This window comes from Triturus cristatus, chromosome 2_2 (assembly GCF_964204655.1).
Source record: "Triturus cristatus chromosome 2_2, aTriCri1.1, whole genome shotgun sequence".
Taxonomy (NCBI): Eukaryota; Metazoa; Chordata; class Amphibia; order Caudata; family Salamandridae; genus Triturus; species Triturus cristatus.
Window position 1 is genome coordinate 1,036,916,833 of NC_140582.1, and position 14,748 is coordinate 1,036,931,580.

At 43.9% G+C, this 14,748-nt stretch overlaps 1 protein-coding gene across 2 annotated transcripts in view; it reads right to left on the minus strand.

Annotated features, from left to right (window-relative positions):
- Nucleotides 1-14,483, minus strand: part of DOK7 (docking protein 7) — a 463,238-nt gene extending 448,755 nt beyond the window's left edge. For both annotated transcript variants that reach the window (XM_085642491.1, XM_085642490.1), the window contains exons 1-2: nucleotides 14,213-14,483; nucleotides 14,045-14,090 (exon numbers count right to left, since the gene is read on the minus strand). In XM_085642491.1, the coding sequence (XP_085498617.1) occupies nucleotides 14,045-14,090; nucleotides 14,213-14,266 (100 nt within the window). In that variant the 5' untranslated portion in view covers nucleotides 14,267-14,483. The remainder of the gene's footprint in view (nucleotides 1-14,044; nucleotides 14,091-14,212) is intronic.
- Nucleotides 14,484-14,748: the final 265 nt, after the last annotated feature.

A 14,748-nucleotide genomic window follows, 5' to 3' on the forward strand; every position in this document is an offset into this window, starting at 1 on the left:
GTGTTAAAATCAGGCCAGGAATGAGAAATAATGATGGGACTCGGGTATATTCCTATTCCCCTGCAGGGGCGCTGCTCTGCTAAGGTGGAGGAACGTTGCCCCACTGTTCGCAGAGCAGAAAAAAATTAAAATTAAATGATAACCTTGTATTAGTATTTTATTTTTCCTAGCTACGGGGCTCGGGCGGTGTGGGGCTGGGGTCACAGGGGAGGAGTGGTTTGCACACTCCAAGTGTGCATAACTGCTTGGCCAGCCATCTTGGCCCGGCCAAACAGTCATGCACACTTCGCACAGCCTGGTGAGGAACATGCAAAGACCCCCAGTCCCCATCTGAGTGCTGAACCACGGTGCTCAAACCAATCACAAGACTGGCTATGGGAAGCCTGGCTGCTTTCTGGTTCGGACGTCACCTAGAAGAGGAGCAGCAAGAGGGCGGCCGTTTAAAAGGTTTTTTTTTTTTTTATGTATTTCCCCTCCCTACCCCCACCCTGCTATCCCCGTTCTCTGCCAACCGCCACTGTTCCCCTGGTAATTCCTCTTAACTTTGTGACCCTCCTAGTCTAACACGTAATAGAGTGTCTTTTTCTTTCCCAGAGATACTGTTTGAGCTGTTAACGGTAACTCTGGTTGGTGGAATTACTACCACACTATCAGCCTGCTCATAGGGAGCACTAACACCGGCATACTGTGCTGTACCTCGTCCTTAAATGTTTCATTCAGCAGACCAACTCCCCCACACTACATGCAACAGGTGGCTCTTCCATTGTTGTACCCAAAATTGGAAAATTGCACCATGAATCAAACCATTACTAGTATCACTGCTCCCTTCAAAACTCACACTGTGACAGAATGTCACTCTATAGAGAACTACTGTCTCATTACTTGAAGCCTGGGATGCCATCTTGAATACAACAGCATGCACCACTGTGTAGTATCCTCATTCTGCCTTAGAATGTAGCTCACTGTTCCTAGGCTACATGGTCTGGAATGTGGAACTGTTCATTCCTGAAGAATGTAAGCAACTTGTCAGTTGACAGTTGCAGGACTTGTATGCTGGATGGGGTCGTTCCTGCTCTTCTGAATAAAACTATATTTTAGTCTCCTCAACGCTGCAGTTCTCTCTTTTACATTTGGCGATGACTGGAACTACCTACACATACTTCTTCGACCCCAACATAGCGAGCCTACCTGTTCACCATCCAGACTACGTGAAGTGCTTCATTCTTCAACTATATGCCCTCTCATGTCAACAGGATTGATGCGGTATCATTTCCCTTCTTCCGGCTCTACCGCTGTTCCGTCTTCATCCCTGTTCAAAGGAGCAGTGCTTCATCTTCAAATGTACACTTTCTGATTTCAACAAGTTTTGCGAGTTTCCATCTGCCTGATTCCGGCAGCACCGCTGTTTCACCTTCATCTTTGTTTCCGGTTTCAGCTGCTGTAAGGAGTGCTGGGCACGCTAGCACGCGGGTGCTAATGTAAGTACTTTTTTAAGTATCCTACGTGTCAGCTGTGAGGAAGTCTGGGCACGTCAGCATGCGCCAGCTTGTTTAACTATGCGCAAGCCTGTTTGACTGTTTCCATGATATTTTGGAAACGCCAGGCGGACGCAAGCTTGCCGTCTCCGCGTGAGTGAAGTCATCAATTACGCTTCGCTCTTACACCACGGAGGACGTGTGGCCATCTTTGTTTGGGCTCTGCACCGCTGATGTGCACAGCTTTCAACATTACACTAATGCGCACAGCTGTATTATGGAAGTGCACAGCGGAATCATTGAACTAAATCTAGGTTCTGCACCGCTGATGCCACAGCTTTAAAAATAATAATTCCAATGCGCATAATTGTGTTGAGTTCCGCACCGCTGATGCACACAGCTCTCAAGATAACACGAATGCGCACAGCTGTACTGTTGAAGTACACAGCGGAATCGTTGAACCTAATCTAGGTTATGCCCCGCTGATGCGCACAGCTTTAAAAATAATAATTCCAACGCGCATAATTGTGTTGAGTTCTGCACCGCTGATGCACACAGCGTTCAAGTCAACGAAAATGCACATGGTTGCGTCATTAAACCTTATCTAGGTTATGCACCGCTGATGCGCACAGCTTTCAGGAATCGTTCTAGCAACATCATATTACCAGTCTGCGTTTTGGTTGCTTTCCACTGATGCGCACAGCCTTGCTTCAATTGCTTGTTGACCACTTTGTTGTCTAAAACACACCCTTTCCCTTTAAATATATAAAGAAATTGTTTGTTTCATTTTTACTGTGTGTGCCCAACGCTAATACACACAGCTCTTGAGTTTTATGCTCATTTTATGTTTGCGATCACTTTTGGTTCATGGTGCACATATATACTAGGGCACATTGTGGTAAATTACATTTACGAGTTTTGATACAAGAAGTGAGATTCATTAATACAAAGTTGCTTTAATCTCTTAAGCATGCAGAATGTTCCTGCTCCAACTTTCTTTTTATCGTCTCCTGGTAAGCCTAATCTACCCTGGTTGAAATGGAAAAAGGTTTTCACCCACTATGCTCGTGTTTGCGGGACATCACTCCTGATCTTTCAGATAGCGAATCATCTGGTATGAATGAGTTTGAGATCGCTATTAAAAAATTGGATTTACATTATTTGCCAAAGGTGAGCACAGTACTAGAAAGGTATCACTTCGGCAGGCGAATGCAAAAAGGAGAGGAATCTGTTGAACAGTATATTACGGAACTTCGTAAGTTGGCCTCGACATGCAATTTTGAGGCATCTTTAGAAGAGCGTCTCAGGGATCAGATGATGTTGGGTTTGTAGCATTGACAAAGCAAGAGACAGTTTGTGGCAGAAGGATAATCCCTCCATGCACGAGGTAGTCACTATCGCAAAACTGTATGAGCATTCAAAAGTATGTTTGGAAACTATCCAGAAAAGTGCTCCATCTGATAAAGACCAGGGTTTGGTCATGAAAGTGAATAAAGACAAAGATAAGAACAGATATGAAGGAGTAGGTAGCAAAATCTTGAATAAGACTGAGTCTAAACCTAGCCGTTCAAAGAATTTCCAGAGTAAAGGTTTCAGATGTGGAAACTCAGGCCACATGGCAAACTTCAAAGACTGTCCTGGATGGAGAGCTTCTTGCAGTACATGTGGTCGTAAAGGTCATTTTACTAGATGTTGTAGGTCTGGTAGAGATCAAATGAAAATTAGAGAAGTACATTTATTTGAGGAAGTGATAGAAGAAGTCAACATCTGTCAGGTCAAAGGATCTGGTGGTGAAGGTCCCATAGATATTGTATTAATTAACGATGCACCTGTGAAAATGTTATTTGATTCTGGGGCCAAAGAGACCTTGATTCCAAAGAAGTTCTTTGATCAATATCTGTTGAAGAAAGTCACTTTGTTGAAGCCAGACATAAGACCAAGAGGGTGTGGGGGTAAAATTATTGATTTCTTAGGATGGTTTTGGGGAACAATTGATTATAAAGGCAGAATCATTACCGGTAAAGTATATGTTTCTATGAAGGGTGATTCCTTAATAAGCTGGGTTCACCAACGCAACATACATGTCTTTTTAGATCCCAATGAAAGCCCATCTGTGTGTTTGAAAGACATACCATCTGTTAGTCAAATTGGGAGAGAGTGCAAAACCTGGGTCAGTCAGTTTCCTGAAGTGTTCGAAAACAAACTGGGGTGTCTTAAAAACTATGTGCATCACATCAGAATTAAACCTGGTTCTATTCCCCAGGTAGCAAAAGGGTGGGGTGTTTTCTCTATGGTGAAAGATAATATGAGAATTGAGGTAGACAAATTAAAAGCCACTGGGTTCAAAGAGGAAGTTGAAGCAACTGAATGGCTTTCTCCCATTGTTATGGCCCGCAAGAGCAATGGGGAGGCCAGGCTTTGTGTGGACCTGAGAGAGCTCAACAAGGCAGCGGTGGTAGATCACTATCCTCTGCCTAACATCAGCGAAATGTTGTGTTCTCTTGGTGGGGCGAAGCATTTTTCATCTCTTGACTTGACTTCTGCTTACCATCAGGTCAGATTACACCCATATTCTCAAAATCTTACGGCCTTTATCATGCCCTTTGGTACCTTTAGATTTTTTAGAATGCCTTTTGGCCTGATCTCTGAGGCCTCTGTGTTCCAAAGAGTCATGGAACACAATCTCAAGGGTGTTGAAGGGGTTAAAATTGATCAGGATGATGTTCTGGTGTTTGGTGTGGACTCCAAAGAACATGATCAGAGGTGGAGGTTGTTTTTGAGGAAGTTGTGTGATGCTGGATTGACTCTAAGCACTGATAAGTGTAAATTTGAAGTGGCTGAAATTGAATATTTGGGTCACCAAGTGTTTGCTAATGGTATTAAGCCCAAAGCTGTGTTGATAGAGACCATTTGCAAACTCAGGAATCCACTGAACAAAGAAGAACTTTTGAAATTCTTGGGAATGGCAGAATGTTGCCACAAGTTTGTCCCAATTTTGCTGGTGTGACTGGACATTTAAGAGACCTTTTAAAACAAGCATTGGCATAGCCAATAGGTCTCGCTTTTGGGACCGTATAAGTGTTTAGCCATGCAACACTTGATGTTGCATCAAGGATATTGTGCTGCATAAGTAAATACTTATAAGGTCCCAAAGGCGAGACCTATTGGCTATGCCAATGCTTGTTAATTTCTGTAATGTTAGAGAAGCCTCATTTGTGAAGAACCGGTACCGTGTTCAATATTGTGATTGTCTTAATCCACATCAAAACAACTCAAATTGTAAAAAACCAAGATGCATTCCGTTAGCAAATAACATGAAGAAATAAAAAATGGATGCTAGTCATGACTTTGTATCCTCATTTGTGATAAAGAACATTTAGGCCGTGTCAACTGGCAGAGAAGTGATACACGTGCCTTTTATGTCGAATCTGTTTAATATGATCCATCGCCATGCTTGGCTGCGGTGGAGTGTACTCTCGTTTAGCCTTCTTTCTAGGGTGAAGTGTCTTGGAGAATGTGTGCTATGGGGTTAGATTACCGAGGCAGGAGAACGGAGAACTACACTACTTTTTGCAGGAGTTTTGGTTGGGAGTGCAACCTTTTCCTTAAGGAAAGTCTAAGTAATAGACTCTGGTGTTTGTCACAAGTGGTGGCGTGGGGTGGGGGCGGGTAGCGTCCAGAAGCAAACCGACTGCACTGAGAAAGCCATGTGCTTCACGTAGATGGACTGGCAGTTCCCCTACATTCCAGTAACATCCTGCTCCTTAACCCTAAACAACTCTTAAAAGCTGACGGATCCCATCTGGGCCGCCCGCCTGCCAAGAAATTCTCATCTCTACTAGAGCCGAAAAGTCATTTGTTATGGGGGAGAGCGCTGTAGGGGCAGTCGAGGCTCGGATAATGTAAACCCACACCCCCAGACTCCCACAGCTAATGTACCTCATAGCAAAATAACCACAACACGACCCATGAAAGAGTGGACCTTTCCGACAGAGATGCCCATGAGTGTCAAAGATAGCGCCACCTGAGCGGGTGTCGGGGCACTGCATCAGCGAGAGAGCGCTAACCTCGGAGCCGGCCTGGCAACGGCCTCCTGGCTCGGTGACCTGTGGGAAGGGCATGCCCTTGCTTTCGGCGCTGCTAGGCAGCACTCCCACCTCAGGCAGGCAAGACCTCTCTGCAGCTCGGCTCAGTGGTATCCGAGCAGGGCCGTTCCCAGCACGACGAGCCTCACAGTGGACTGGGGCAGAGAGGCTCAGCCAGAGCCCAGCGCCCACAGCTGCGTCTTCATTAGTGCCTAGTGCGCAGTGCGCGCTGCCTGCTCTGAAACTCAGAGGCGCGCAAGGATTCCATTGCGGGCTACACGGGGTCCTCTTAACGGGCCCCGCACAAACGGCGCAACAGCGAGAAACACAAACACTGCTAAATACACACAGCGATGACCAATTCCACCCACCCAAACCACCACGTTTAAAGGAATAAACCAGTAACCACTCCAAAATAACACCCGCTGGATTATCCATCCAACTGCCCTCATGTGAGGCAGTCAGCTGACCACGGAGTTAACCCCGCACATGAGCACTTAGAAAGTGGTCCACACAGCTGCGCACGATTGATTGCGAGAGTCCGTATTTCGGCCTCCTCTGTCCCCTGGCGATATCGAACCCGGGCCAGGAAAGCGCTTACTGGGGCAGAACAAAAGCTCTCCTATTTGACTCAGCAAGAATCAGAGGGTTAAGGAGGGGATGGGTAGTGAATACCTTACGACGTCTGGATCTCAATCCCTAGCGCTCCCGCATTACAGTACACATGCCACATGTGATCGTTGACTAACCTGTTTCTCCGCCTGCATCATTAAGTCAAATGCAAATTGCGAGCATGTGTTCACATTGAGAGTGGTGGCTTAGTCAGGCAGCATAATGCATTAAGCAGGTTAACTGAAAACAACACAGTACTGAACACACACATCAGACAGCAGCATGCCTGTCAGAAGTTCGCTAACTACGCTTAGATTGGCACGTCATATGGGGTACAAAGATATGCGCACTGTAAGAGTTAGCCAAAACTGTAGAACTTGGTGCACAAGACATTCGGTGTTTAACTCAGAGCAAACATTTCACAATCTCTGTTCTCACTCAATTAGGAGCCAGCAAACTGGCCGATTGGATTACCCTGGGCGATTCATCAATTGCCCCTCCACCTTTCAGCAGGCACTCGCCAGTTTTGCTTCAAAACTTAACGAGAGAAGCTAACATGTCACTGCATCCTCAGTGCAAGCTGACTGCAGCACGTCGGGACCCAGAGAGGAATAGAATCAGGCACGAACAAGAGAAGCTAACATGTCACTGAATCCTCAGTGCAGGCTGACTGCAGCACGTCGGGACCCAGAGAGGATTATAAACAAGCTTGACGCGGTCCCGAAAGTGAAAGAGGATCTCTTGTCTTTATGGGGCCATGTGTTTAAACACATGGCCCCATAAAGATAAGAATCCTTTCACGACGCACGGAAGGCAGACGAGCCCGTTCAAATGGGACAGCTCAAAAAGCCGAACAAAAACGTTACTACCAACTCTTTTCCAATGGCTGGCCACTGTTTAGCATAAACGGTGACGCCAGCCAATGGATAAGAGGGGCGGGGCTTAATGCCCTTTACACAAAATACCCAAAATCATTAAATCTCGCCAGCGAGACTGCGCATGTGCGCAGCCTACACCAGGCGAGACCTAAAAAGGGTGTGAATTAGAATGGTCTAATTTGTTTGTTTTTTAACGGCATTAAATATAGTGCAAACTTGACCCGGTATCGGGTATTAGAGAGCTTTACATAGCACCAGTTGCATTACATGAGGACACATTCATTTTTGTGAGGCACGCGGAGATTAAGTGATTTGCCCAGAATCACAGGATATTCAGCGTCATTGCCGAGACTCGAACCCGGTTCCCCAGATTCGAGGTCGACCGCCCTAGCCGATTGTGATGATTGTGATAAGGAATTTCAACACCTAAAGAAGTGTCTTTGATCTCAGCAGTTTTGATCCAAAAACATTTTTATTTAATGACAGATGCCAGCTCTAAAGGTTTATGCTGTTGTTTCAGAAAGCTGAGGATGTTGAGAAGGTTGTTTTGTTTATGTCCAGGCCCTTAAGAGGGGCAAAGTGCAACTATTCTGTTGTGGAAAGGGAGGCGCTCGCCATCTATTGAGCTATCCGCAAGTTGCAGAAATTTCTTTGGGGAAGCATGTTTGAGGTTTTAACAGATCATAAACCATTAAAGGATGTTTTGGCGAAAAAGGGAATTGATTTTGTTTCACATCGTATTCAGAAGTGGGTTGTTGCCTTACATGAGTTTAATTTTGTCATTTCCTATTTGCCAGGTGCCAGTAATATTCTTGTGGATTGTTTGTCTAGGTTGGGCAATGCTGATGAAGAATCAGTAGAGTGCGATTGCGTTGGTGGTGAAGAATTTGAAGAGGTTGTGGATGTTTGTCTAATTAGTGACGGAATTGTGTTTGAAGATGAATGGAGAGAAACTTTAGCGAGGGATGAACTTTTGAAAAAAGTAATGACCATGATTTTGGAGGGGTGGTGTGAGAAGAAGGATTGCGATCAGGAGATGAAGGGTTTTTGGCAAGTCAAAGATGAGCTGACAGCTGTGGACAGTATTCTTTTGAGGGGCAGCATATTAATTCCCTCTCATATCCTATGGGATAGGTTGTTGAAGAGTGCGCATGCCAGTCACATGGGAATTGTCAAGACAAAGGAGAGGTTGAGAGAAGCATATTGGTGGCCAGGCATGGATGTCTGGATTGAAAGGGAGGATAGGAATTGTCCTGAATGTGCGTGTAGTGACAAGGTTTTGAAGTGTAGGACGCAATCCATGGTGGTGAGAGAAGAATCTGATGGGCCTTGGTCTGATGTTGCTATTGATATTTTAGGTCCTGTCAAATCTTGTGACCAGTATGTTCTTGTTTGTATGGATACGTACTTGCGTTGGCCAGAGATTAAGGTTGTGAGCTCTGTTGAATCTTCTGTGGTTATTGAGTTTTAGAATTGTCTATTTGAAAGGGAAGGTTTTCCTCTTTCTTTACTTTCGGACAATAGGGTGCAATTTACCTCAACTGTTGTGGAAGAGTTCTTATCTTCTAAGGGCATCAAACACAAGAAAGCTGCTCTCTACCATCCTGAAAGTAATGGGGTCGTTGAAAGATTTGTAAAAGTATTGCAGGAGACTTTGCAACAAGCTGTAGCAACTGGTGTTGACTGGGAGGTTGCCATGAGGAAGAAAGTGAGGGAATACAGGTTTACTCCGCACTCTTCTAAAGGCTTATCTCTTTTCTAGTTATTTAAGAAGAGGGTGGCCAATACAGACGTTTGTCCCTTTTGGGTCTTCTCTAAGAGATTGTTGGTCAATAAAAATTCTGATTGTGTGGAGGGTTGGAGAGAAAGAGAGAGAGTAATTAAGGAGAAGAGAAAACAATGGGAAGATGAGAGAAGAGCGGTCAAGCACACTGTTGTTTCTGTGGGTGATTGGGTAAAGATAAAATCTCCTCGCTTAGGGAAATCTGGTTCGAAATTCAGTGTACCGTTTAAGGTGATTAAGGTTTTTAAAAACGCCATTCGGACTAGTGACCATAGGATATGGAACTTAAATAGAGTGGCTAAATGTCAACCCACTGAGGTGTGTGAACGTTTGGATGTGGTCCCACAAAGGAAGATTGTCAGACCTTGCAGGCTTATTCCACGCCTTGCTAGATATCAAGATTATGTCTAAACATTTTGTATTTCTCATCGCTAGTGTTTTGTTTTCCCTAAATGTGCTTTGTTTTCTGTAGTTGATATTGAGGGGGAGATGATTTAGTGTCCTCGTTCTGCCTTACAATGTAGCTCACTGTTCCTAGGCTACATGGTCTGGAATGTGGAACTGTTCATTCCTGAAAAATGTAAGCAACTTGTCAGTTGACAGTTGCAGGACTTGTATGCTGGATGGGGTCATTCCTGTTCTTCTGAATAAAACTATATTTGATTCTACTCAACTCTGCAGTTCTCTCTTGTATACACTGCCCACATAATGCTCTGTGAGATGAACCCCATTCAGAAATCTAGTCCTCTCTGACAACTCTCTTACACACTACTCCCATGCACACACAAGGAACGCCTTAGACTTTATACATACAAAAAAACAATGTCTAGACCCTTCCTCTTTTATCCCTCCACTATTCCTTTTTAATCCAAATAACAGACTACCATGTCCACCACTCAAATTAATAGCATATTTCCCTATACTAATTTCCACTAATCCTGTTTGGGTTCTGGAGTAGCGTGCTACTCACCGAAAAGTGTTTCAACACCTCATCAGGGGTAGCAAGCGCTATATAAATGCAAACCTTTTTCTCTCTTCTATCCCTCCACTATCCTTCTCTATCCCAATAACAGACTAACATATCCACAGCTCAAATTACTTCATATTTCATGAAACTAATTCACCACTAATCCTTTATGAGTTACGGAGTAGTGTACTACTCACCGAAAGGTGCTGCAACACCTCATCAGGAGTAGCAAGCACTATATAAATGCAAACCTTTTCCCTCCACTATCCTTCTCAATACAAATAAGAGACTAACATATCCACCGCTCAAATGACTTTCATATTTCACTATACTAATTCACCACTAATCCTTTATGGGTTTCGGAGTAGTGTGCTATCAACCAAAAACGCGCTTTGACACCTCATCAGGGATAGTAAGCGCTATATAAATGCAATTACAATACAATAAAATCTCTAGCACGCTGAGTTACTACCCTCTACTATCTACCCCCACATGTACAAAAATGTAAACTGTCCATCTTAGTTCGGCCATCCAACCTCTATGTCATCTATTGAATCCATGTGAATATTCTCATTTCTCTGAGCTAGCTCAAAGAGCTCAATTCAATACTAAGTCCTCAAATCCATCATACAAACCACCAGATCCCTACAGCTCTTCAACTTCAAACCTCATGTCCTATCAAAGTTTTGTCCAGTCTAGCTTCACTACTAAATCTCTTTCTCAGCTCCATCATTCATGCTAAAAGCTTCACAATGATAATCGTCCTGTCACTGGTCAAAAAGCCACTTCTAACCCTCCCCCACCCCTCTGAACTAGCTCTCCTACATTTAAAAATCTGAGATGGAATTGTTTCAGACAACCTATTCAGCACTACATGCCACCCTACACTGGTGCCAAGCTTGCTATTCTAGGCCTCTCTCACTTATCTCTTGACTAGTTCCCATTCTACTTCTCTGACCCCTTAGTGTGTCTTCTGTTTTCTGTTGTCCCCTAAGGGTCAGTCCTAGGTCCATTCCACTTCTCCTTTTACACTGCCTCGCTTAGGAACATCATAGCTCTTTTGGATTTGCTTCATCCTACCCACCCTTTACAAATAGGACCCAACGTTTCTATGAACCTTACGAAAAGCCCTCAGGACCTGGCTTTTCTCACAAGACCTCTATTAAGCTGGTCTTTTTTTCTTCTGTCTATAAATTAAGTATACCCTCACCATCAGGATACCCTTCAATGCTTTATAAATCCTTTTAGATTAGATACAGATATTCTCTTTTCCAACTTTCACTCCAAGTCTTAAACACCTCACTGTTTCACAGCAGTTCATCACCCGATGACTCTTCACGCTCCGTAACTTTACTCCTTGAAAATGAATATCTATTTCCCAACGTGCATTGCACCAATCTTTCTACCTCATCTGAAACCAACACTCTAATCCGGATTCCTTCAGCTACAAACCACTGAGAACTCTTCAATTAATGAATGCAACTGAAACTGTTTATATCCAATACTGCAAAGCCGGACAGCTGGCACGTAGTAAACATAAACAAAAGCCCCCACTGCTCTTCGTATGGTGACAAAGCCTTGATTAACCATGTGGGCTAGTCTCGACACTGTTGACCCTCTTTTATAACATAATTCCATCTCTGCATGACCAACGGGTCTCCCATGGCTTAGCGTTCTATCACCATGCAGCTAATGAACAGTGGATTAAAAAGAATGAATAAAAGTAGAGAACCAAGGATTTACAGACCCAGCCTTAATTTTGTTTTAACAAAATAAAACGCTGCACTAATTATAAGTGGACCTAATTGAATGTTACTAAAACAGAGCTGGTGCTAATTTCGTGAGTATGATCACAGACTGAATATTTACCACTAAGTAATTTTACACCACAATTTAACAAGAGTGCTGTTTCTTATGGAATACGGTCCTGGAACTTCTAAACACTATAACATTCAGTTTGCCCCTTGTGTTATTGTGATTGTAATACAAGTAGTGCAAATCAACTTTGCTTCATTGTTTTCAACAACTAAAGAAAACAATGTTTGATTTTTTTTATTTGATTTTTGCAGTTACGCAAACATCTTCGTGTAATATGGACTTGAACAAAACCTGTGTGCGTCATTACAATTTACATACGCAACAAAAAGGTTCAACAGATCACTTGCTCAATATGTGCACTGGTGCACCGTTTTGTAATATAGCCCACGGTCGGTATGCAGCCTGTACTGGCTAATGGCGCATTCCTCTTGGGACTGTCTGCTGAGAGAGATTTCTGGATCATATGAGATATGTGTGGGAGTGAATTCCTTTCCCTTCAGAGCTATTTCTGGTCATTCGTTTCAAGTGCTCTGAACATACATGGTGGGCAGGATTTGTGAATTCTGTGACTATGTTGCTAACATAGGAGGCTTCAATGCTGCGTCCAGCAATAGTTACCCGAAGTTCCATGTCACCTGCCATGAACAACTGCGCGTTTTGCAAGAACTGAGAGAAGTACACTTCTCGCCAGCAGAAAATGCATGTTTTGGATAGCACCCAACCACCTGTTTGCTCAAACAGCTGCAAAAGCCATGTTTAAAGTCCCTAAATGTTCTGAAGAGTGTGCGGCTTTGTCAATTAAAACTAAATGAATTTTTGGCATGTTAAGAAAAGACTTCGCCTTACACGTTAAACAACCCCTTTGATGTCCCGTCTTCTCTTCTTATTAATTAGGAAAAACAATTAACGTGCATTAGGTTTTGATTCACCAGCTTAAGCAAGGAAAGGGCAATTCACGTTTGCATCATTGCAATATATGGAACAGAGTTCAATGGCGTAACCCAACATGATCCCCCTGCAGAACAACCCCTAACATTTCAAGAAGGCTGAGTGCCTGGCAGACATGCAAAGTACTTGAATACGGTGAACCCACACTAAATTATTGTTTTACCTGAAGGGAGCACTAGGGCCGATATGGGTTAAATCAGACATTGTTCATGTAAAACATATACAGCCACATGCCATTTAATCTGAGTTTCATACAATATTCTGTGTGCTGCATATTTTTCCCCAATATTCTCCATTAATAATAGTGTTTGTATATGCACAAGCATTACAAGTATACGGACGTACAAGACACCTACTCTACTGTCCCCTTCCTGGGCCAATTCTACGACGAAGTTATTCCAGGCTGCCATGTGGGTTCTACGAGCAAGTAGCAATGGGCACCAGACTGCTCCCAAAATCATCAAATTTTGTATAAGGTAGAAAAAAAATCCTATCCATGACCCTACCTAGTTTCCATCTTTGTCCTTGCTTTTAAACTATTATCACAGCTCAAAATCATCATTCTCTTTGTAACCTATAAAAAAAAACCTGTCATACACATATACGTATGACAAACACCTTCTGGGATATGCAAACATGCAAGCCATATGTGTTAAAATCTATTAAAACTAGTGGAAGTCTGAAACCTATTTCCCATTGTAGGTGAGTTGCAAGTCCATGCTAATTTAAAACAGATCTTGGACATTATACAAACAGACACACTACACAAACACAATAGTCAGATATCCACCTCAATATCTGCTAACTGCCATTCCTTATAAAAGAGTACATGTTCATTGTCTAGGTGCAGTAATTGTTCAAATGTTACGCAATCCTTTGTGCTTATTTGGCCTCTAGCGCTCCACGGCATATACTGGCATCAATACAATAAAACATAATCACATATGCAGGGTCGAATGTTTGGAAAGATCGACGAGTGTTAAAAACAAGAACCAGATGAACATTCGTGAGAAATTATGAATGCAGTGACAGCGCAGTACTGCCTTGTCGCCTTCCTTGCAACTTTTTTTATTGCGCTTTTCGGTAGCTTCAATAACCTCTTTCTATTTGTATCCAGCTTGTCAGCTTCCAAGAAGCCTTTATGTAATCCAGAGAAGTCAGTGCAGGACGCCATGCTGAAGGGACGAGTGTCACCACGTTATCCTGAGCACTGATTTCACTCAGAAAACCGCTTCTGTCTCTATTACAAAACAAAAGCGCATGGCCTCTCACCGGCTCGACTGTATATGAGTCGGTTTGTCCTCGTTAGACACTAGTAGGGGGGAAAGGATTTATATTTAAATAAGAGAGAATTGTAAAGTTAACTGCTTACACAGTGACGGGTACGGTTCTTTTAATGCCTATTAAAAGTAGAGTTGAAGCAAATATAGCCCAGCGCGCATGCGCAGTGCCGCCGCCACCACACAGCATGGACATACCTGCTACTGGGGAGGGCTTCCTGAACACCACCCATCTACTCTTCCACTGTAAGCAAGAAACAAAACAGCATATCTGTTACACAGGCTCGGTCTGCTCCGTCCGCAAAACTTTACAAAACCCAGAAAACAAAGTTGACGAGAAGGAGCGCAATGTCCCAATTCGCTGACCTTTTTTCCATCTCTCAATCTGACTTGACCCTCCACCACTACAGAATCCGTCATCTTCAGTCATGGTTCCAAACAGCTGCTCCCTCCTCGCGCTCTCCCACTCTCTCTTTCGGTCTGTTGAGGCTGCGGGGGTCACTTTCAAAATAGCTTTATTAGGTCGCAGCGCGGGAGAGAGACAGCAAGGCGAGCTCGCGGCAGCGGCATGCTGCACGTCTCGGCGTAGGGACGGTGTCCCCTCGCGCGTCCTGCCGCAGCGTCACCCCCTCACCCTGCCCAGCCGGCCGCAGGCATCGAATGTTTCGACAGTTGTTTGTGTGGTTGGCACTGAGGTGGAGGCTAGCAGACGTGCCGCTTTAACCCGTCAAGGCCTAATTTGGGAACCGTCCAGCGAGTTGAAGGGGCTGACGAGGGGGCTACGAATAAAATAGAAGAACAAATGTGCCCCACGCACAGGCCTATATGCACACGAATTAGCGGCATTAGTCAGAGCCTCAACTTTAATGGTTTGCTTACTTCGTTTTAGACTAGGGTGACCA